We start from the raw sequence: 25,780 nt of genomic DNA, 5'->3' as shown, positions 1-25,780 counted from the left end.
CACACATCATCACAATGTCATACTTAACACAAAAGAAAGCCCTTGGTTTGAATCCAAAATTTGGAGGTATGGGTACTCGGGAAATGGACCTAAATCAAATATGTTCTTAATTACAAAATAATTTGCAAATATTTGTTATTTTGATGGGATTTGTCAAAATTTTAACTTTAAAAATTGTGATTATGTATTTTTAATATCTCTTAATTTCAGTAAGATGACGAATCTTGTATTCAAATGTCCATGTTGTTTATCTTACAAACGAATATGTTTTCATCATAAATTCAAATAAACATATAAACTCACTAGTCATTAGAATATAAATTTGTTTCCAAACACTGAAAACTAGAATATTATAACAGTATAATAGTATCAGTACTTAAAATATAATATGAGGGAATATTTTTTAAATGTTGATAATATTATTCTGTTCACATCTATTCTATTATCTCGGCGATTATTGCTATAATATTTTTCTTATTATTGTTTTTTAGGGATCATCGTCAACAAGAAATGTTGTCTGGGTTCATAATGGAATTCCTATATATAATATTCAAAATAACAAGAAAGATGATCCAGGTCCAATAACGGTAACTACTGAAGTCATACAACCTGACAATACCATTCAGAGTAGGTTATTTATCCGAGGGGCATCTCCGTCAGCTTTGGGAAATTATACATGCACAGCGCCATACACCGAACCTGACACGGTCAATGTTTACGTGAGCGAAGGTAAGATATTCAGAAACAAAAAAAAATTGTTTTTAGTTATTTATTATATAAAAACAATAAATATTAATAATAGGTATCATAATATTGTATTATTGTTAGTGCTAGCAGTTTAATGTACTAAAATGGTTGTAATATTAAGTTTTATTAGAATCAAAATTTTAATTAGAGTAGAAATCCGTGACTTTTAGTACAAAGTTTGTACACAAAATATAATGCTTATGCAGGTAGGTAGTTGGTCAAAGTTTTGTTAGTATAAATCAAGTGGGTTAATTAGATATTTTAAGTTAGTAGATAGGAAAAATATATATTAAAAAGGTTCAATTTTCCAATAAACTAATAACAGTTTTGAATAAAATTTATATTTATTTAAAATTGTTTGAAAACATTATGTTAATATTTACAATATTGAATTTATTATACAATACTATATTTATCGGCATTACAATTACTTGTATTTGTCCATTTTAACTTTAACACATTTATTAAATTTTACTGATATGAGTAGAGCCGTTATTAACAAAGTATAGCACTTTCGCTCGATTCATTTTCTGTTGCCTAATAAATATAACATTAAAAACTTCAATGATCTAAAATAACTACAACAACAGTTATTTCATAGATAGATACTCGTATAATATTATTACTACTTATTTGCATAAGTATATACATCTTTGTCTTTGTTAAGTCTGTAAATGAATTAGATCGTAGATAACATTATAACTTTTTTGAAAAATCTGATTTTTATGTTCTTCAATAATATGTTGTATGAACTGATATCAATTTAATAACACTTCACATTTCAATGACAAATTGTGAAGGAAATATCAAATATGCTATAAATTTAAATATTTCCACCGAGTAACGATAAGTTCATTATCAAAGAATGCAAGTATACTAAGTTACTAAATAAGGTAAATTTAATAAATTACGTTTCATTAAAAACTTATAAATATTGCAATATTTTCATTTATTTTAAAATCTAGAACCAATTTAGGTTACAATGTTATAGTGTTGAGCAGAATATTATAATTGACTCTTTCTACATTATTCAGATAGTGACTTAGGTATATGTTAGTTACTCGTAACGATGCATATTAATATGGGTATGTCTTCTAACCCATTAGTTATCCGTATACAAATCCTTTGGAGGTCCATTTATTTTACACATTATACTTAATTGTTTTTTTCCCGTAGGAATACATTTAGAACAAATCGAGTCGAGAACTAACAAAGATCAATTTTTGTATTGAAAACATCACATAATAATAACGGCCAATTATAGGATAATCCACTAAGGTGGATGAATATGATTTACAATTTATTGTGTTATGAAATTAAATTCTAAATCAATGATTATACTATTGAAAAATGACTTTAATTGGGGTTTGGTTAAACTTATCTTGATAACATCTGTTCAAAACAATTTCAACGTAGATTGTCTTCCTGGGTAGAGAAACTAATGAAACATATTGTTAAATGAGCTTTCCAATAAAGCACTACCTAGGTAATATGACTGAACTATTGAGGTACCTACCTTATACTCAATATACGTCCTGCATTACTTTTGATTGAAAAAGTGTTAAAAGATAAATAAATTTGTTTAAAACAAAACATTATGGTAACACCAATATTGTCGTTTCACTTAGTATCTAAAATATGATTTAATGTTAGAAAAATAAAATACAAATAAAAAAACCTTCTATTATTGATAAATAGCCGAAATGCTTTCAAATTATAGTATATATAAACTAATTTAAGCTTATAAATTAAATTTGTTGCTGTTCTTTTCACATTCACCTTTTTAGGTATGTATGATTCTTTTTAATTCATATTTATTAATTATTGAATGTTTCTATGTAATTAAAATACATTAGTAATTAGTACTTATCTTACATATATTACTATATCGTTTACGGGTATGGCTTATTTTATTTGCATTCCTATCCAATAGATAAGTAAAGTTCCGCATTTTAATGTTTTAATATCTACTATAGTATAATATAACATTAAGCCGTAAATTCAGTTTAAATAATTTAATCGTAAAAAATATTACCACTTTAAATTATAAACTATTTGGGTATTTCCTTAAACTTACTTTACATCAATAGCTGAACAACGGTTTAAAATATATATAGTTAGTAACTTTAAAACTTAATTATTAATAAATTTGCCTAAACTAAACAATATATTAGTAGTATAGAATACTAATAGGTAATACATTTATGAAAACATATTTTAGTCTTTTTTTCAATAAATGTACTTACCTAACTATACGATTCGTTAATATAAATATCAAAAGTATGTTTACATTGAATTGTTACTCAAATAGGGTTCAAGTAATTATAGGTAGGACCGACATTAAATACCAGAAATATATAAAGAGAAAATGAATTTATATACCACATTCATATTAACCCCAAAAAAATGTCTAGGTTAAAGAAAAATAAGGCAAAGAAACATTAACTGTAAGAACCGAGTAAATATTAAACTGTTGAAAAGTTCTCAAGTTATGACTTTGAGTGAAGAACTTGTTTACGCCTCAAGTGGTAAATAAACTTATCTTCGTGGTACTAAGAGGTTTATATTTTGTTTCATGTAAAAAAAGACATATTATTATAAAAATTGTCTACTGCCAATTCTTGTTTTCTATAATGTTCACACATTTTTATCGTGAAAATTAAAACTGCTATATTTAGTAAAAAAAAATATTTTCTTAAACTAAACCAATGCTAATAAATACTACTAATTATAACTTTCATATTTTTTTTTAAGTAGATTTTATTTACACTTCAAAATATATAGTTACATTTTATGAATAAGTTATAAATAGTGGTCAAGAGATTTTCTCAGTAAACATAGTAAAGGTACGATTACGCACATGGCATATAATATATAATATATTTTGTTACCTAATATAAAATATAAATAATAAAAGCACAGCTAAAGTGCTGCTGCTGGATGGTTTCTTCAACAAAATAATGAACATGTTCTTTTATTATTCGTTTAGCACTCATGTGTATATGCATTGTACCATGAATATATAGATTTAAAAATTATTAAATAATAATAATAATAATAATAAAAATATATTTAAAACAAATATTATTGTGGCTTGGTGTGGTGCAGTGCGTGCACTCAACTGCGGAAACACACTGAGTGTACGTAACGGCCAGCATGCTAGTCCCCGGATGGGTGACTACCCTGGATTTTTAACATAACATACAAAAACGTGTTTACAACTGTTCCTCCCCCAAAGTTTCCCAAACTGTGGGTGGTCAATCAATTTTTAGTGGGTCGTGAAAATTTTTTTGAATTATATAGATTCAAAGAAATATATGTTAAATTAATATTAAATATATAATTATGTTATTGAATATACTTATATTATTATAGTAATATAGTATCAAAAATTACGTGGGTAATAAATAATAATTCGTCGTATATTTATTTATTACGATGGGTATTAATATGCCTCATTATTAAAAGTACATTATGTTGTAAGAATATACTGATTATAAACCTATAAAATAATAAATACCTAAAAAAAGTAATAAACAAATTTTGTTTTTTATAACTGCTTTTTGAAAATTTAAGCCACGTGGGTCGTGAAAGATTTTTTGGGGGAAATTTGGGTCGTGGTACAAAAAAGATTAAGAATCACTGGCCTTCCTCGATGGACTATCCAACAAAACAATTATTTTTCAATTCGAACCAGTAGTTCCTGAGATTAGCGCATTCAAACACACAAACTCTAGAGTTTATAGCTATAGCTTTATATTATATTAGTATAGATTTATCTATAATATAATAATTATATAATTTTATTTTTTTTTTGTTATTGAGATACGTTTGTACCTATAGGTATACATACACAATTTACTTCCTTTATACATTAAAAATAACACATTGTTTTTTATTCAATAAAATAACATTATATAATTAATAAATATTTTCTATATTTAGTTTACTAAAACTATTTTGACCATAAATGTATTCATTTTATTGAAAAATAATGAAACAATTAAAAATAATTACTTTTTTAAAGTTTTATAACATGGGATAAAATGTTATAACATTTCATACGTTTTACAAACATACATTAAATACTATATTATACACGTAGGTATTTTAGTAGGTATTAAAATTATATGCATATTCATGTTTGTTCATATACCTCGTATATACATTATACGTACAAAATGAGCAAACTTATAATATATGATTCAAACTATTTTATTTTATTTTTTATTTTTTAAAACACAAAAAAAATTTAACATAATGCAAGATACGTTTATAAATTATGTGTGAGAAATTTAAATTGAAAAACTGTATTAAGTACGTGCCATCCTAATTATTTAATTCCATCTTAATGATGGTTAATGACAAAACTTTCATCTATAGTTGCATTTGTTTTACATGTTTGAATAATATTATTATAACTACTCGGGATATTATATCATATTTTCGTTTGGTCATAGGTAAGTACTATAAAAACGTTTTATCATATAATAAATTACACATGTCTAATTATTAGGTATAGACGTTTAAATATAAAATATAAACCGTAGATTGCATAATATTATGTACTGCATTATAACTAGGTATTTTAGATTGTCATTTATTGTTGGCTTACTATTTTGTTTTATATAATGTAATAAATTGTTTCAACTGTTAACATTCTAATATATTACGTTTTTCTTAATTTAATAAAGATAATATACATGTCGATTGTGGCGCCTGTACAAACATTGTATACAAAGTCAACATAACTCTCTGATAATTCACTCATCAAAATTCGCATATGAAAATAATTTTACGACTAGAAATTTAAATAAACTTGTTGTAACATTGATGAGTATACATTCCAATCCACCACAAACTTTTGGAAACATAAAAACTGACATTTTTTTCACAACTTTTATTATTAATAATAAAAATAAAACCAAAAATATATCATACAATAGACTACTTTACATTTATCACAAACTCTAAAAATTATTTCAAAATTTAAAACAAATACCAAATTGTAGTGTAATAATGTCACAGTGTGACAGCATCATAAAATATGTACAAGCCTATATTATTATGAGTTTAAACCACATTTATTATAGTAGTATCATTAAATCAAAATAAAAAAGGTGGGCAAGTGGGTACCGCTCTGCTGTGCATTAAGTGTCACGTGAGCCACTGTCATAGAAGTGTTGAATTTGAATTCAATGATACCTAAGTCATAGTGAAATATGAAAAACTTTTCTGAAGGGAAACGGTCTGTTAGCCTAGGTTAAATATAGCTATATTAATAATTATATTTTATGATATTAATGCTGTTAAAGTAATTTATTTTACTATTGGAGTATTAGAAATTAGTAATCAGCTATAGTGGTTGTTTTAAATTTTCATCCTTTTTTTTTTTTTTCGTTTTGAACCGACAGCAGATGAGGGTCTGTTTGCACCAGAGCTTGAAACCGGTAATTTCCCGGAATTTTAGAGAACCTGTAATCGGTTACCGTTATTATAAACCTATTTGTACTCCCGGTTATTGGTTACCGGTTACCGTGACAATTTTTCAGCTAACATAAAACGTTATAATAACGTATTTATAAATACTGACTACCGTTACGTATGAACTATAATAATATTATGTTTAATTTATTTTAGCTACATAAATGATTATACGCTCGTAGCTACTAATGGCTTAATAAATAATAACTTCTTAAAACTATTCTTTAATCATACTATTATATCTTCGTTTTTTTTTCCTAGTCTAAATTCTTGTAATAATAATTCAAATGATTGGTATTCTACATTTCTATTTCCTACCTACCTATAACATGAAATATCGTTGGTTGGTAATGACGGTACTCGATAGTCAATAATCCCGGTCTCCCCCATCGTATATTGTACTGGAAATCTAAAAACAGCATTTGATTCTTATAACAACACGAATATTGTATTAAGTATACGGATACAAATGTGTAGTACAATTATTTTAACCTGTAATTTTGAATATAGTACCGCTAGTTACCGCCAACAACAGGACCGGTATTAAATCGGTAACCGGTATCCAAAAAATGTCCTGTTCGATTAAATTAATAACGGTTTCAATCCCTGGTTTGCACAATACTACTCCTGTGCTGTCATCGTTTATTGAGGAATAACATTTATCACACACAATACATCACGTACAAATATACATATCACGAATAATTAACCAGGAAATTGTCGACTGAGCTTTGTCCCCTAGTAATGCCTAGTCTCGTTTTTTGCTCCTATCCTCGGCCCGGTGTGGCACGCACCTGCCGGCCTGGAATCACGTTCTGCTGATTTGGAGCGGCTCTTGCTTCAGTCTCAGCAAGCCTCGCATCCTGTTCCTTGCAGCTAAGTATGCCTTCAACCATAGAAGGCCTGCGTGGCGCGCAGAGAGGCAGCCTGTATTATATCGTTAATGTAGATCGGGACGTCTGTGGGACCACACAGCAGATCCTGTACGTCACTTGGAGTGACTTTTCGGCTGCTTATTATGGACCCGTTCACTGTCAGCCGTATTGATTCCCAGTGAGCACAGTCAAAAATGGTGTGTTCAGCCGTATCCATCGGGTGCTGGCAGTATACCTTGGTAGTACCTGAAGCATCCATGTCCCGTAAGAGCCTGAGTTACGTGGAACTTGAGGCCTTTAGGGCGTCTTCTCATCCATCTTATCAAGTCCGGGAGGATCTTACGCGTTCAAGCTGCCTTCTTATATCACGCTCCTCTTTCCGGATCTCATCCTTAGAGCCCAATCTATCTGGGTCGTCCATCTTACTCCGAACTCCTTTTCGTTTCAAAGCGAGAAGAACACCCGGAAATTTTCATCCTTAGCATAAACATTTAACATGTGTCTAAAATTGGCGTATAAATATTTAGTGGAAATTAACTAATTCAGTTTTGTCGAAAACATGTCCTTACGTTTTTAATCAATTTTTTTTTTGGTTTCCAAATGCATTTTAAGACTACTAGGCCTGTAACCAACTAGATTCACTTTCTAATTTAATTCAATTTTAGTTATTTCAATTTAATTATAATTCTAATATTTTTCAGAGTATAATTTTATGATATTTTTTCGGAATATTATTTTATAATATTATGGTACTTACATAATTTTTTTATTATCTACCCAAAGATTATTTTATGACCACTTACTCCGAAGCCTTGCTATTAAACATATGCTTCAGTTGCTACATTAAACGAATTTCCAATATTTGTTATGAATGCTAAAAATACTAACACTTGATAGTAATCAGAAACTCACTCAAGTTATTCCAAAAATACTAGATTTATTATTACTTTCAAATAATAATAGGTACAATGTTATGTATTATAGTATTATGTGAACAAAGAGTGTCTTAATTTAGTTAATTTCACCTTTTCACAACTTTTACTTCAAATGTCATAATATGTGAATATTATGTAACCAATATATTTACTTTATGATTAATTTAGATCACTTAATTTTAATGCACGGTGATCATAATTTATTATACATTTTAATTAAAATGTATAATGAATACCTACGTATAAATTTAAACGCCCTCTTTCAATAATTATTTTATTGTTCATAGAGCAGCCAAATAACAGTAAAAGGAAATTGGAATTATTATTTAATGATACACTAATTTAACCTTTTAAAGGGTAGAAGGATAATTTTACTGGAAATAACTAAAATTCTGTTTCAACAGACTGCGATCCTTTGAGTGTATTTTGCAACAAATAATTGAATTAAAGAAATTAATTTTTAATCAAAATATTTAACTTTACAAATTTTACATTTTAATCTGAATTATGTCTAACGACTTAAGTAAAATCATACAGTTTTAAAAAGACAAAACTTTTTCGATGTTTTACTTAATCATAGTTGAATTATTTTTACAATGAAAGAAAATATGTTTTGTAGCAACAATTTTAAAACACACTTTACTTTAGCTTTATTCTGGAAATCAATTTTATATTTGTGGCGTAATTATATTGTAGTTTTAAAGTTTGTTAATAAAGATAATTTAAATTTGGATATTAGGATAATAGTCCTCAAATAGAATAAAGATGAGAGGTACCCAAATCTCAAAATATTAAAAGTTATGTAGTTTGTAAGTACAGTAAAAATATAAATACTTATTTAGTTAATTTCAAAAATAATATACAATTTTAAATTAATATAGTCAGTATAGATAGTATCCACTTGGAGCAAAGTTGAATTAAGTGATATAACTCGATATTTAACAATAATTATAAGTTTCGTTATAAAATGTAATTATAGCGTAAAGGTTCAAAGTTTGACTTTCATGTTTATGTTTGTAATATTTAGAGGTAAGATGTTGTTTCTCATTACTACAAAATTTGGTAATACTGGTTTGATCGACGCGTTATTACCGAATGAAGAATTTACTGTAAATTAAAACACGATTTGTGTTTGATGCTTAATTTTATTTTCTAGAGAGGTAAAATAATAACCTTTATGTATTGACCGTTTATATTGTAATTTGTATTTATTAAATACACTTCTTGATTAAATATTTTATATCGGAGAAATGATCTAAAGTTAATTTAATAAATTTAATAAATGTTATAGTAATATTTTTGTTTATATTCTAAGTATGCGTGCTCACAATAATAAGTTGATAGTGAACTTTGGATGATTCAAGATTATATAATTAAGGTTTATCTTTATTATTATTGGTATTATAAGCATCTACTTCGCACTGAATTTCTCACATAAGTATTAATGGTATTAGTAGTGCCTACCTACTTTGAATTTGATAATTTTAAACAAATTATATGAGAATTTTGACTATGTCATCTATAATATTATACGAAAGTCATATTCATTGTAAACAAAGTAGATACATACTTAAGCGTTTATGCATATTATCTAAGTATGGTAATATACTTTTTGCTGTCTCTTAAACATTTCCTATAAGATAATTTATTTGTCGATATGGATAGTTTAGTTGTTAAAAAGTAATAACATTAATGTCAAATTTTTAGTTTTAAACAAATTATTATCAGATACCTTTTAATTACGACATTTTATTTCTAATAAATTATTAGTGTAAAATCAATTTTTCTTATTGAAATTGGTTTTAATACGTACAAAATTACTCCGATGTTTATTTTAGTTATACATTAATTACCTAATCATTTGATTTATTCTATTATAAGCTACACTATCTAGTGTACATACACATTATTATACACACCTATCGCTATAAATTATGAGTCTGAATTTGAGATTAAAATTATAAAAAAAATTACAAATGTCAGGTATTTGTGCTTGCAATGTTTTTGGACATGTATTTAATGATAACACAAATACATATTTATAAAAATATATATTGTTTATTATTTTTGTTTTTATTAATCAACTTTTATATTTTGCATCACCAAATTCATATAATACAAATAATAAATATTAGTCATAAAGTTTTATTTGAAAACCTTGAATTTAGATTGGAGTTTCAAGTCTGGTAATTTAATTTTTCACACTTTCATACCATGTTTTTAATCAATTATTATAATTTTAAAACTACCTACTATTACAGATTTTATAAAGAAAATTATTTAACCATGATAGAAATTCAAGTGTGGATTGATATAAACCCCATTTATTATTTACTTAAGCGCAACTTAGATTTATCCAATTAAAAAGTTTCTTAGCTTGTATGTAATACATTGAAAATTAAAATATTGATTAGAACAAAAGTTATTTAATTTGTAGGTATTTCTGTTGCACCTTGTATATCAAATACGTTTTCCAGTATCGCAATTTATATTATATTATACTTACCTACTATATTGTATTATGTGTGTATCCGATTGACTACTATATTTTACTTAATATTGTACGATCGTCGAGATATTATTACAAATACCGAAAATGTGTTAACATATTAGTACTGGTTAGATAAATTGATTTTTCAATGCAATCCCGTTTCTAATTCAATAAACATTTTTATCAATTTTATGACTAAAAAAAGACCGGAATATTATCATTATTTCCTAGTGAATATCGAGACATATTTGTAAGGAATAGAATATACATATTTTATCAACCAATCAATCACATTTGATAAAAAATATAAGATTATTTTTGTATTTATATTATGATCACAATTAAAAGTATATATGTACTTTAAAATTATTTTATTTAATTTTTAAGTTTATTCATCAATGGTTGTTGTTTTTGGCTGAAATATTAATGAAGATTTGGTTACATTATCAAAGTTACTCTAAAGCCTAAGGTATCTACTAAGAAATCCAATTTCGTTTTATTTTATTGGCCTAGTAAAAAAGGTTTAAGGTATATATTTATTAGTTATTAGTTTAAAAACGTTTTGAGACAAATTAAAAAATGCTTTTTTTTGACAAATATTTATATATATAAAAACCAATTGCTTTTTCATTCTATTTTGAATTTCAAATACTCAACATTAATTAAAGATTTTTTGGATAAAAGCTGAATAAGAGGTAATATATTTATAGTATACTCTATGCATATTCCCATTGTATAATAATTCCTATCAGTAGTAAACTGAAGCGAGTGGACTATGGTTCATGATCTCCCTCCCTCCTCCCGAAACCCAGTGCATTGTTAATAAAGCAATTCAAATTAATTTTTTTTATTTTACCAACCTTCATTGGTTATAAATCATAATTATAAATATATATCATCATTTATATTATGATATTTGAAATGCATGTTAACAAAAAAAACATCATATAATTCAAATATATTTTTTGATTGGACGGAGGACCTATTATTTAGGCCCCACACAAAAAAGTCCAGGTTGCACCACTGATTCCTGTCGAATTTTATAAACTATAAAGTATAGATTGTTCTGTTTCCTATTTTGCTTACCCCTTCAGTTAACCATAAATCGTAATGCATCTTTTTGATATTTAAAAACAGTTTGTTATATTTGCATTAAAAAAAGCGGGTAAGTGAATGTCGCTCTGCTGTACAGTAGGTTACAAGTGGGATAATGTATAAATGTATAATGGATTATATTGAACTTGAATTCAATGACATAATATCATTGTATAAGAAAAACGATTCTGATCGGAGACGGTTTATCAGTCTGGATTTTTTTAATTTGTTTTATTTATTATAGCTTTTAAGAAGAATTAATATTATAATATTATAATTTTTTATTCGTTGCTACGGTGATAAACAAATCGTTAGAAATTAAAATCCCATTTTAAGCGGTTTTTCGTAATTTGTTAGTAGTTTTTCCCGTGGAATTAAATAACTGAGAAAATTGAAAAATGACCTCTTCAAAGTACCATCTTGATCCAATTTGCTTAAAGATAAGGTACTATATGTTGAAATCGAAGCACTCAATCTGGTAGAAATTTTGTATACAGGATATAAAAAAAAAATAAAAATAAATAAACACCATTGTAAAACCACTAGCTTCCTCACTCCGCTCAGAATCTAAAATTAATATGAAATAAATATGTAGGTAGTTATATTATTTATTATGTAATGCAAGAATGATTACATATTATATATTGTTATAACTTTTATTTTTATTTAACAATTTAAAAAAAACTTGATTATAATCACATTTATTATCAGTTGTATGTACCTCCATTCAAGCACATTACAATAAAAAAAAGTACCTACATGCATTATATAAAACTGAAGTGTTTTTGGGACAATATTTTATGGGGTTAATTTATGTGCTATTGAATAAAAATCTGGGTAAAGTGTCGTGTTACTTCGAATTACACTCTCCAAAACGGAAGCCGTTAAAGTATCATTTGTTTTTAAATATAAAGTTTGGTTTAACACTTCTTAATTAATTACATCGGCACAGCGTTATTTTAAGTCCCATTCAGACACGCATTAAGCACTAGCTTTCGGACAAATTATATTTTGTTTATCGAATACTTGATACCAAATTAAATTGGATATATACTCAGGAGATATTTATTTCGAACTAAATGTTAATATTTACTATGAACATAGTACACGTATTTTTATGTTACGTAGATATTTCAATATATATTAACAGAACACGTAGATGATAATATAAGATGTAGAAAAAAAAACACTCTATATACAATATATTGTTTCAAAAACAAAAAAAATGAATATGCATGTACACAATTCAATTCAAAACTTAAAAAATGTTCAAGCGACAAGTAGGTAGGTACCTATTTCAATGATTTTTTCAAAATTCTTTTCATTATAATTCTATCATTTAAATATTAAAATACATTTCAAGACATTATTGTTATTTGAAAATAACAATTGACCGAATCAATGACAAAGAGGAAGGATCATAATAGGTAAACTATAAAATTCGTTTTAATGTTATTTAATGGGAACGAAGTTTAAATCTCTTTATGATTTCTTAGTACATAATATATTATAAATAAAGGGTAAGTATCAATAATAAATAATAACTAAACTATTTTTGTTTAATTAAAAATAGTAATTAAAATAATTTAAACTTTAAACTTTGATAGTTTTCAAACTACAGCAAATCGTCCAAACCAAAACAAAATGAGGAAATAAGTTTTAGGTTTTTTTTTTAGTCGTATTTTCTTAAAAATGTTTAAAATATCTCATTATAATAATATCCCTAGTTATATTGTAGATGCATTTGACCGGGATGGATTTAAAGTCGCCGATGGCTAGGCGTAAACATGTGTTACGTATTGGGTCTGCCGTTTTTAAAGATCTGTTTTTGGTCCAGAGGTATATTTCTCCACCGTGGTATAATTATAATTGTATACTAAGTTTAAATAGTCGATAAGTTATATGATTACATGAATATAGAGGTATCTATTTCAAACAAATAGTTTTTGCTTATATAATAAATCTACAGCGGTAAATGTTCTATTATAATTTACCAGTTGATATTGCAAGGAATTTGAGTTACAACTCTGTAAAGTACTTAGTACAAATTGTTTTAGATCAAATAAACACATTAAACAATTATTGTTCTCTCAAGACGCTTCACTCAATGTTAAATACAATTTATAGTATCGTTTTCAAATTCACAATAATAAGGTTTTCGTATATTTCTTCCGTTTGTGATCGAGTACCCGTCTAATAGGTACTTTTATAATAACATATAATATATGACACATGCACTATACAAAATATAAGAACAATGCTTATAGTGCAGACTATAATACGCTGTTTCTAGCCAAATTTTAAAATTTTTATGTTTAATATAGGTTTAAAATATGCATCGGTCAATGTAACCGATTGTTATTTTTCACGGATGGCTTAAATACCTGCCTTATTTTGTTTTAATGTATTGTATTAGCCGCGTATTACTCGTTTCCGGTAAATCTGCAGATCGGACGCGGTTAAATAATAACCGATGTCGGTATTGTAACCGATCCACTGTATTATTTTCCGAGTGCCCGTCGATGGGGCGAGACAACACGGCTAGTGAATGTCCAATGGCCGGATTTGCTTCGGAGGCGATTTACGGTTGGTCGCCACGACGAGTCGACGAGGACTTCGGGAAACTCGTGACGTTTATTAGCGATATCGCTCGTTATATTATATACCTATAGGTACCACGCGCGTATTGCAGCGAAATCAATAACTCGGGATAATAATTTATCGTTATTATACGACAATATCATCAGTTCTGCCCGAAAACACGTCACACGACCGTAATAATTGGACGCGATATTTGTTTTATAGGTCGAGTTTATTTATCGCGCGGCCGTTATGATGGCACATTATTATATACGTCGTCTCGCAATAGGGTAGGCACGCGGCTTAGGACATTATTATTTCAACTCGGCGGCTGTAGCTCAGGTCCGCTCATCGTCGTAATTTATGTTGTACGGAGCATCGTCATCGTCCGACGGGCTGAACGTATACGAAATCCTAATCGTTGTCACGACGGCGGTTAAGACGAAATAATACGCGAAAACGTGCGCATGATATGTGCATTTCACATATTATCATTACAATATTATAATTATAATTATAATAATAATCACCGTCATCGTCATATCGCCGCCGTCGTCATCGTCGTCATAGTCATCGCGCCATCATCATAATAATAATAATTATTATTATTTAACCGTTTGTTATTCGCGCACAAAGGAATTCGGGCACAAGTACCGCACTTGGAATCCCACACTGAGTTAAATCGACCGTCTAAAATCCACATCAAAGTGGATTCCGCGAGGCCGTTTTTGGGCCCGTCTCTTTTGAATTCATTATTAAATTTATCGCAGCGCATTAGTCCCGCGCCTCGATCGAATCCGCTCGCGTACCGGTAAATAATAATAATAATAATTATTATTATTATTATGAAACGCTTTCATTAATGCGAGCCCGCCTCCGCGTTACGTCTTGCATATATTGCTTTACACATAGCAGGTTATAGGTGTACGACGGTGCGCATGCGCCAACACGTCACATTATTGTTAAAATATGATCTACCTCCACCGAAGCCTGGAAATCGGGGGTTTTGTACCGAAAAAAAAAAAAATAACGCGCCACGTCCGTTAACGCTTAATAATAACGTCTCCGAGTTCTGCAAAATTAATAATTCCACTTTTTCGCATGAATAAAACGAACCCGATAGTATACTTGTTACTAACTCGCGTAAAGTACTATAAAAAAAACCACTATAAGAACTAATATGGCAGATCCGGGCCAAGTGGATAATGTGAATTACATTTTAAATAATAACGATTGAAGCTATTCTTGAACCTAAGTTATTATGACAGTATGGCACTGTGTCATAATATCAACACGAGGATCGATATCACACAGATATCAAGCTGCTTGTAAACAAAAATATTTTACTCATTCCGGCTGTTATTTTTAAATATTTTAAAAGTTAAAAATGTATGAACATTTTTTTTATCATGAATGAATTTGTTTTGAATTTGAGTTTGGAAATTCGATTATTTTGCATAATACTATACTATACCTAATACTAAGGTTTTAATTCTTTTTTTTTATAACTTGCTAAATCAAAATACAAGTTACTTGTTTGACTGTTTGAGACTTGGAACTAGTTGAAGATCTTCTTGACACGTATTGCCGTGCGATTCGTATAATTTATCTTATAGTATCTATCTATCTATATATATATATAGATATATATATTTATATTATATATACATAAATAAATGTGCGAGTGTAAAGTTTTAGTTTATATAGTACGGAGTTGCCATTGGTTACAGAAATATAAGGAACTTTTAATATAATATAATATACTAGCTAATCCCGTGCACTTTGTTGTCCTTAAAAAATGGTCTAAAAAATTATGATTATTCAACTGCTTTTGGGCGTAACTTGCTGCAGTAAGTGCAACTCAGTCACCCTGGTAGGTAATCCGACTACATCGCATCGCGGACAAAGGGCAACTCATCCACCTTGGTAGGCATTGTTCGAAAATTCGATTGGATGCAAGGTTGGACCTACCTTATCTACTCAAACTACCAATAATAAATAAATACTAATTTCTACTGTTAATCTACCATCAAAATTTCGGCTCTCCGTTGATTGTGAGCCACTCAGGACAGTCTCATATATATATATATGGATTACATTTTCTGTGACACTAACATTATTAAAAATAGGCAAATAAACATCAAAATGATCACTAATACTTCCAGTCACCAGGAATGTATCCACACCAAATTTAGCTTAAAGATTTTTATTATAATAAACTTAAAATAGAAATGGGAACCTTTTACCAGCTGCGACCAATTCACAATAACCACCGTAGACAGTAGGATTGACCATTTCACGTACATAATCCTCAGCAGTGGAGAAGTTGTCACCATTTTAATTGTAAGACATAGTAATAAAGTTATTCCAATTTCAGATCATAGTATTTCGGATCTCTAGGCATCTGTCTTTAGTATTAAACTCGTTAAGCTAATGCAATTAAATTTAACGGCAAAGACAGGCACCATCACCGATAACTGGCACAACTATTTGAAGTGTCAACATTCCATTGACAAAAATCTTTTCGGTTTTTTACAAAATATCTTAAAAATTGTATTGAATATATACATTTTTAAATAATTAGCCAACGCGAACGCGACTATGTTTAATAATAAAAATAAATAAATAATCATAATCATAATCATAGGAATAGTAATAATCACAATAATAATAATAATAATAATAATACTAACAATACTAAGTTCACTGTATATAAGTTTACACTTACAATTTTGTTTTTTTGCAAATTTTAACCCCTTAAAATCAAAATTTTGCACAATCCTTCCATAGTGCACGATGAAATTATAATATTAAACCACCCTCAAAATGTCATATCAATATCTCGAATATATTCGGCTCTGCGTTGTTATGAATCAGTCACTTAGGAAGTCAGGCAAATCTCGTTTATATATTATACATTATACAGATTATTATACAGGGTGTATCTTATGTCATTGTACTCTGGGTTTTTCAACAATTATGGATCGATGACATAGAATTTCGTTAAAACGAAAAAAGACATGTTTTTTTTATTTTTAACCGGCAATTTTTTTATAACACGCAGGTGTACCAATAGCAAAATCAACTTTATTTTTTCAAACGGTAACTACTATATTTTTTAATAGATTCTGATAAGCTTTTTTTTCTGAAAATTTTAATAGTTAAATCATCAATTTTGATTTGTTAGTTTATTAACTATGGTCCGCTAAAGTTTAGTAAAATATGCATTAATACTTTTAATTGAAATAATTGATATAGGTTTAATTTACAAGAGCTAAATAATGTTTTCTTATTTTCTTAACTACCTTTTTATACACTAAAGTAGTTTAATCGGTAATCTAATGACATTCTCAAAAAAAAAAAAAAAACAAACAAACAAAATTGTTGGCAGACATAGTTCATTATTTTTATTACAACATACAATCATCAAAATCAGTATTATTATTTTAATTTGTTATTATAGGTAATCGTAATTAATTACTTCACAGTTACTTTTCTTAGAATATCATAAATTTGGATTCATTATTAGGTGACTAAAGTAATACCTAATGGTAAATTGGTAAATGGTATTCGATTGTTGACATTAATGTCTTAGGTATGTATGGGGTTAAAAAAAATTGTGTAATGTAAAAAGTGCAATGTTTTGTGGTACTCTTCTCGTAGTGGGATAAACTTGAAATTTGAACCATATAGGTTATACTTATTGGTAGGCCTATATTGGTAAGTATAGCATATAAAGTATGTGAGTTGAAATTGAAAACCCTTCTTATTTTTTAGTTTTGGACATTTACATTTTATTTTGTACCTACTTTTCCTATCATACTTTTTTTACAATAGCATTAATTTGGATTCTTTATTAGGCGGCTAAGGACTAAGGTAATAGGTACCTAATGGTATATGATTCTTGTTATAATAATATTGGAAATCTGTAATTAATTCAGATTAAAAGTATGTCTAAGTTAGGTACCTATATTGAGATTGACTATTTGTCCAAATATCTTGCAAATATTTAAAACAAAATATTTGCAAGATATTTAATCACTAATATTAAATAATTCTTAAAGAATTTCAACTGCTAAATTCATACATTGCAAGCGATACCTACCAATATAGGGAACCTATGGTTAAAATTTCAAGTTATAAAAGTTAGGTATAAGAAAAAAATATTTAGCTCTTGTAAATTAAACCTATACCAATTATTTCAATTAAAAGTATTAATGCATATTTTACTAGAGGACCATAGTTAATAAACTAGCGAATCAAAATTGATGATTTAACTATTAAAATTTTCAGAAAAAAAAGTTTACCAGAATCCATTAAAAATATATAGTAGTTACAATTTAAAAAAATTAAGTTGATTTTGCTATTGGTACACCTGCGTGTTTAAAAATTTTGAAATTCTTATAAAAAAAATTGCCTGTTAAAAATAAAGAAACACGTCTTTTTTCGTTTTAACGAAATTCTATGTCATCGATCCATAATCCTTAAAAACCCCCGCGTACAATGACATAAGATACACCCTGTATAAAAATCAATGTAAGTATGTAGCTCATAAACTCAAAAAATAATTGACCAATTTTGACGAAAATTTCATAGATCCTATTTAGAGATATTAGAAAAGTTTAGAGGATTGTTTCAATACCACGTTCAAAAATAAATTAACACGCGGATTGTCCATCATGGTCGAATTATTTCATAAAACAAGGTACAGCGACGCCGACAGCGACCCCCGCATTTTATATTAGTTGATTTTTTCCCTGGCAAATTCGGGTTATAGATAGTATAATATCATATTATTTTCAAATATATCGAATATAATATACATCAATTTATGATATTATAATTTAAATGTCTGCTAAAAAAAAAATCACTAATAGACTTGAGGTGATTATAAGATGTAGAATTGAAATGAGCTAAAGAGTATAATATCAATTGAATATATAACTTGCTCCTAAATTTTAGGTGAGGGGTGATCAACCCTCAAAGCCACTACTGGTCTAAGTCTAAGTGATTTTCTGTTTTGAGTACATTCAGAGCAATAGTGAGTGTACCACGTCTACTATAATATAACATCCGCCATTTTTTTTAATGAAATCGGCACTTATTGAGCTCGATAAAATCTGTATAATCCCGGACGCCGCGAAACGTTTATTCGATTCGTCTACTCGATATTTACCGAAGGTGAATAGAAATAGTATTCATGAGCAATGTATCAGAATCTTAATTTAAAGAAGGTTCAAACCTATCGTAAATACAAAAACCGACTATCAAATTAGTCTTACTTCTCGTACCGACAGTCCATCGTCGATGAGACTATCCTTAGCTCAGAATAAATCATTCTCCAAAAACGTATTACTCCTACGACCGCCATATCCGAGATCGAGGTGGCGTAGTTACTACGTCATCGTCACTGCCAGTTTTTCCGAGGAACAACATCAGCACAGCTCACATTTCAGAAAAAATAAGATGATTTATAAGAATATGAATTTATTACACCAATTCACATAATAATATATAAGTACTTCTTAATGTCCTAAATCCTAATATATATATTTTAAATACGGATGAGTACATTTTTCATTATATTATTATTTTAGTCCCGTTATTAACTCAAACATAAATAATTCAAAACTTCGTATAATTGCCATTTTTCCATCTGTAAATCAGATTTTTTTCATGCGATAATATGCCTTTTATCAGTTAATTATCGGAAGATATAATATTATGGTCTTTCCAATTTGAACAATATGGTATGTTTAACACAATATGCATAATATGTCATTAATTTCCTTTAACAGATAGGTAGGTAATTGTAATATAATATTTTATATTATAATTTATATCAATCACAGTATAATATTATTTGATTTTATTTTTATTTTATTGAGATATCACGAAATGCATTTTTAACCAATAATATAATTGTTATTAATTTATTTAAAATATTTTATTTTGTAGTCTCAGATTAGGGTCGAAATTCATCAACTAAATTTTGTTTAAAGTTATAAACATTTCATGGTAACCTAAGTATGCTAAGAGAAGTAAAACTGTATTTTTTGTCATTTTAATTCATATGAATTAGATGAGAATAATTTCAATAATTGAAAAAAATATTAAGGTAAAATGCAAATACTTTTCCGAAAAATTTTCATTTTATAGGTACTATTATATTTAAATAAATGTATATTATAGTCTCATATGAGAAATCTTATTTTTCTTATTCATTCTACTTTTATTAAAAAATATTTATATTTATATTTTTTCATGCATGTTCATATTTCCACCTCAGATAATATAATATAATTATTATATAAATAAGCGCATTCATAAATAATAAAAAGAACCACTATGTATAAGTACCTACTTTACGTATTGCTACACTCGATAAAACAACAATATTAATTTTTATTTAATTTTTTAATTTACTGCACAATTTATATTATGTAACTTTTTGTTAATGTATGTGAAAACAATATTGATGTTACCTTTACACGTTGTTTGCAACGTTGGAAAAGATTTTTTACAAATGTTATTAATCATAATATCAAAAGTTTTGTTGAAAATATATGTTTCTTAATGTAATTTATCTGCATGGTTTATATTTTTCTCTGTTAATGACAATACTTCCGACTGTATTTATTTTCATAAATTCAAAATATTTGTTGTTGTTTTTTTATTATTTTATGGTTTGCGTATTATGTGCTTTCGATATACAGTTTTTATTTTTTAGTATCTAGAACAATCTGAACATAGGTACTTAGTGATAAAGTTTATGGTTTCTACGACTTACGTCCATAAAATATAAAAATAGACAAAATAGCCTGAAGAGTATATTTGGTTTTTAATGGATATTTAATTGCTGTTTGGGATTGTGTTATCTCTGCATAAAAAAATATACACCATACCGAGTTTTGAAGAAGGAAGATATGTGATGGAAATGGAGTTCCCAAGTAACTTTGTTTTATTGAACGTGTACAGGAAGTTAATATAGAGTAGTTTGAAAATGTGTTTTTTGCTGTGTCTCGGTAGGTATCTTATATTTTTTTGTACCATCGCATTTTGATGTGTTTTAAAGTATTCTAATGATTGTATGGGTCTTATAGTTTTATTTTGAATATTGAATCTTACGTGCATAGCAATAGCCATAATTTTATCAAATACCATTTAACTTTTTAACTATCAAAAATCAAAATACTTCAATAAAATGTTTATAACTATTGATTAAATATCTCATATTTTTAACATTTACAGTGCAGTGATTTACTAATATTCATATTTCGTAGTACTGTACCACAGTATTGATCAAATATGATATTAAGAGTATTCGCACTTTTGTAAACAGTGCACGATCAGTTTAAATTAATTTTTCCAAACGACCGTTGGTAATGTGGCAGGTGGAGGTAAATAGGTACTTTCAGTTAAACCTAAAAAATTACCACGTGTAATTCATTACCGATATAAATACATATCTATTTAATGTAGACATAGGTGGTGTATATTTTTATCGGAATAAATAATTACGATTTTAGTTTTAAAACACTTTAAATGAATTATTTATGTTGTAAGTACCGACTAAATGGTAATTTCTCAAGGAATTTTAATAGTTTTATCTTAAATATACGATAACGTTTATTGTCTTAAATGTATATTATAATCGTCTAGATCCGCGGATAGATTAAACTGGGATGTTGTTTTTGGTTTTAACCGAAAATTGCGTGACTCTAGAGGAATAACTGAACGGTTAAGTTGTTCCTTCGTAATAATAATATGCACGTACAAATAGGTACATTGTTAACGTATGATTGGTTAAAGAAAAATACTTGATTTTTACTTTTATTTCGAAATATTATCTTATGTTTGGACGGTTTTCATTTGACTTAATATTTATTAGAAAGATTTACAATTTAGTTGATTACTAAGTGTTATTATAAATAACATAAATTACGTTTGTACAATACTTCTAATGGTTTTTCTATAAATTGATTGATTTTTATTTTAAACGTATTTTTTTACGACCATGTATAACGATTTTAACACAAATCAAATTAATATAAATATAATTCCTTTATGATTCTATGTATGATAAAGTTTAGAATTATTCGTTAGGTATTGTCGAGGGTATTGTTTTATCAAAAATGTAATATAATATAGGTATATAAGTTAATATTTAATGGTGATAAGGATAACTAATCAAAAACTGTATAAATTAAAGCTAATACCTAACAATGGTATATTAAGACAAAAGTATATTATTATAGGCAGGTCATGCAAGATGCACCTCATTATCAAAATTATGTACCTAAGACATTTCATGTTATGATATCATTATAACAGTATACGTTTACTAAAAAATTGAGTAAAAATTGGAACGTTCTCTAAAAAAATGAGTTCCCCAAATCCACGTTCAGTGTTAAAATATTGAGTGCGTTCATTTAAACGTCTTTATTTCATTTTTATTTATTGTTAAAATATTAATATAAAATCTTGGAAATCATATCATTATTGATGTTATATGTCGAGCCGTGGCTACTAATATTTCACGTGTTTTATTTTCTCCATTTGTAATCAAATACATAAAATAATAGAAAAATGTTATTTAATATTATAATAATATTATTTACCAATATTTAAATATATTATACTAATTATTATTAAATAATAAATACATTTTAATGTCTTTAAAACCATTAGAATTTATTAAAAATATAAACGTCTTTCACGTTTACCTACGGTATATTTGAAAGAAAACGAGTGATGTTCACGTATAGTTCAGTAAATATCAACGACATTCATTCCAAACACTGCTTTATACGATGTGCTAAAATATTTTAAAAGTACATACCAGCATCATAAATACTATAAATTTGTAAATCTAGTGTACAAACGTATCGGAGTGTAGGGCTATATTTAATTTCCATTACTTTGGTTAAAAACGTCAAATAAATCGAAAAGTCTATTTAATGGACTATAATTACATACTACGTATATAAGGCACACTAAATACATCCTAAGCCTGTTGGTCGTTATCACCACTGACGGACCATTTAACGAATTCTATACGGTTACGACACGGCAATCTCACTATTATTAAACTACCTATTTAAATCGCCATATCGTTGAGCACTCACGTAATTCTCTCTTGAAACTGTACTTAGTCAGAAAGCCAGACAATGAAAAACAATTATCGAAGGCAGTACACTATTATTAATTGAAATTAAATAATTAAAACATCTTCATCCACATTTTAACTATACTCATCTCTTGCGGCTACAACTCTCTTCGACTCTTCTACAATATTTAGTATAACTAACCCGATTTTTTTCGGTAAGTATATGTTGCCTACGAAAATTTGCATTAACACGTTACATGAGTAGGTAATGTTTTAATTTGCGTGTACCTTAATGTAACACAAATAATTGTAATGAATTACATATCCTAACACACATAGTATACTTCTGCATAATCCTGAATTAATTATGTTATTTTATACTTGAAAAATATTATAAATAAAATATCACCTACAAATTATACGGATAATGTTCAAGTGATTTCCATTTATCAAATAATAATAATAATAATATATAATAATTTATTGTTTCAAGTTCAGTTTTCTGACTTTTGTGTTTAGTATTATACAATTTATATTGCCATTATTATTGTTATTATTGTACGCATTATTATTATTACCTTTACTATTTTATCTATTTTGAATTCTTCCAAACTACTTCCTCGTATAACGGAAAGTTGTAAATGTTGTAGCTGATATAAACTTACTATTGCTACAATTTTGTTTTATATGTTTGTGATTTTTATATTTTGAGACTCAAAGGCATATACATGAAGAAATGGGTACAGTTTATTCTGATTTTTTTTCGATCAAATGTGGTTGTCTATAAATCGTATTTGTTGTTATAATTATTTACTTTTAAATTGGTTTATTAAAGTTTTATAATCTTTAACGACGCGGAAACTTCGCATTCTATTGAGATACATTTATTGTCTATTGTTTAATGTTATACTTAATTTTCATCGGTTTTCAGTTATTTTAATTGTGATCTTTGTATAGTCTTAAAATCATTAGTGAAAATTCAATGACGTACTGATATAAGAGACATAACAATATTTGAGAACAATAACCAATTTGAACATTCTGAAATATTCCATTAACCATTGTACTTAGTTGAGATATTTAATACTTATGGATAGCTTTATGATTTGTATGTGATAATATTTTATATTTATATGTTATGTCCCCAATTAAAATATTTTTATTCTGCATAATAAATACCTGCTAATAGAATTATTGAGTTGTTATTAAAACAAATAAATATCTAGATCTGTTACCCACTATAAATATTATGTATCTATTATTTATAGTAACATGCTAATGACCAAGTTGTCGAAGCAGAAATTTTATAGATTTCAAGACCAATAAAAAAAAAAAAAAAAAATAAATATCATCATATGAACTGTATTTGCATTAGTTGTGTTTAAGCAAAGAAATATTAATCAATAATTAAAAAACGGGATAAATGAATAGTGAAATATTTATAAGGTCCATATTAAACTAAGTATTTCGACTTTCAAGCTATAAAACGACCGAGATTATGAAAATGTATTCATGTAATTATGTAACCCTATAATTTAAAAAAAGTTCGCGTGACGTAGGATATTCAAAATGTATATAGGTTGTTATACGAGAACCTTACATTTAAAGCTCATATGGAAGTTATAAATATTATTACGATGACAGGATATGTACACACATAATTTTCTGCTTTCATTTACAAGGTATATTATGTTTTATAACTGATTAAATTAGATATAAACTTAGCCTGAATCCGTATTCCTGTTCTCTAAAATCTAAATCACAGTGACGACTATAAATAATGAAATTGTTATTTTTCGTTAACACGTTTATTCTTTGGAATAAAAAAGGCCCAATGTTATGTAGTTTTAATGCTTAGATAGTGTAGGTTTAACTTTTCAAATTAAAATACATTTTTAAAAAAATTATATAAAGTATAGCTCAATAAAATTGACATATTTTGAAAAGTTATTAAAAAAAAAAAATAAATAAATGTGATATAATATTATGAAAATAATGAACATTCTCACTTGATATTAATTTTAATTTTATATTAGGATACACTAAAGACAACATTGGTTATTAAACATTTTTGTTTATTAAAAACTGTAGAAAAGTGTAATCATAATATGACGTCGTAAAAAATGATTTCGTAATAATATTCACTGTTATCTAGGGAGTAATTTTTTTTTATTCTTATTATAGAAGAACATATCTTAAAAGATATATTTTTAATATTTTCATAATTACAATATTTGTGTACACTGTTCTTATTTAATATAGTTTAATATAGTACGTGTATTATACGTATATATCAATTGCATAGGTAGTAGAACATAAAAATGATATAAGAACATTAGTTTATGATTATTTTCGTGTTCAACATCTAAATATGGACCTTTCCAGTAAATCTAGTGGCATGTCTAATAATACATTAATTTATTTCAAGAATAGAAAATGGTAATCTAAAAAAAAAAATAACTAA

General features: G+C 27.2%; 1 protein-coding gene across 1 annotated transcript in view; it reads left to right on the top strand.

Moving 5' to 3' along the window:
- Positions 1-25,780, top strand: part of LOC132943702 (uncharacterized) — a 263,660-nt gene that overhangs the window by 220,039 nt on the left and 17,841 nt on the right. Inside the window, exon 7 of the mRNA XM_061012754.1 lies at positions 492-729. Coding sequence (XP_060868737.1) covers positions 492-729 — 238 coding nt within the window. The remainder of the gene's footprint in view (positions 1-491; positions 730-25,780) is intronic.

This window comes from Metopolophium dirhodum, chromosome 4 (genome assembly GCF_019925205.1).
Source record: "Metopolophium dirhodum isolate CAU chromosome 4, ASM1992520v1, whole genome shotgun sequence".
Lineage (NCBI taxonomy): Eukaryota > Metazoa > Arthropoda > Insecta > Hemiptera > Aphididae > Metopolophium > Metopolophium dirhodum.
Note: the sequence above shows the minus strand (reverse complement) of the source record. Positions and strands in the feature narration are given on the sequence as shown.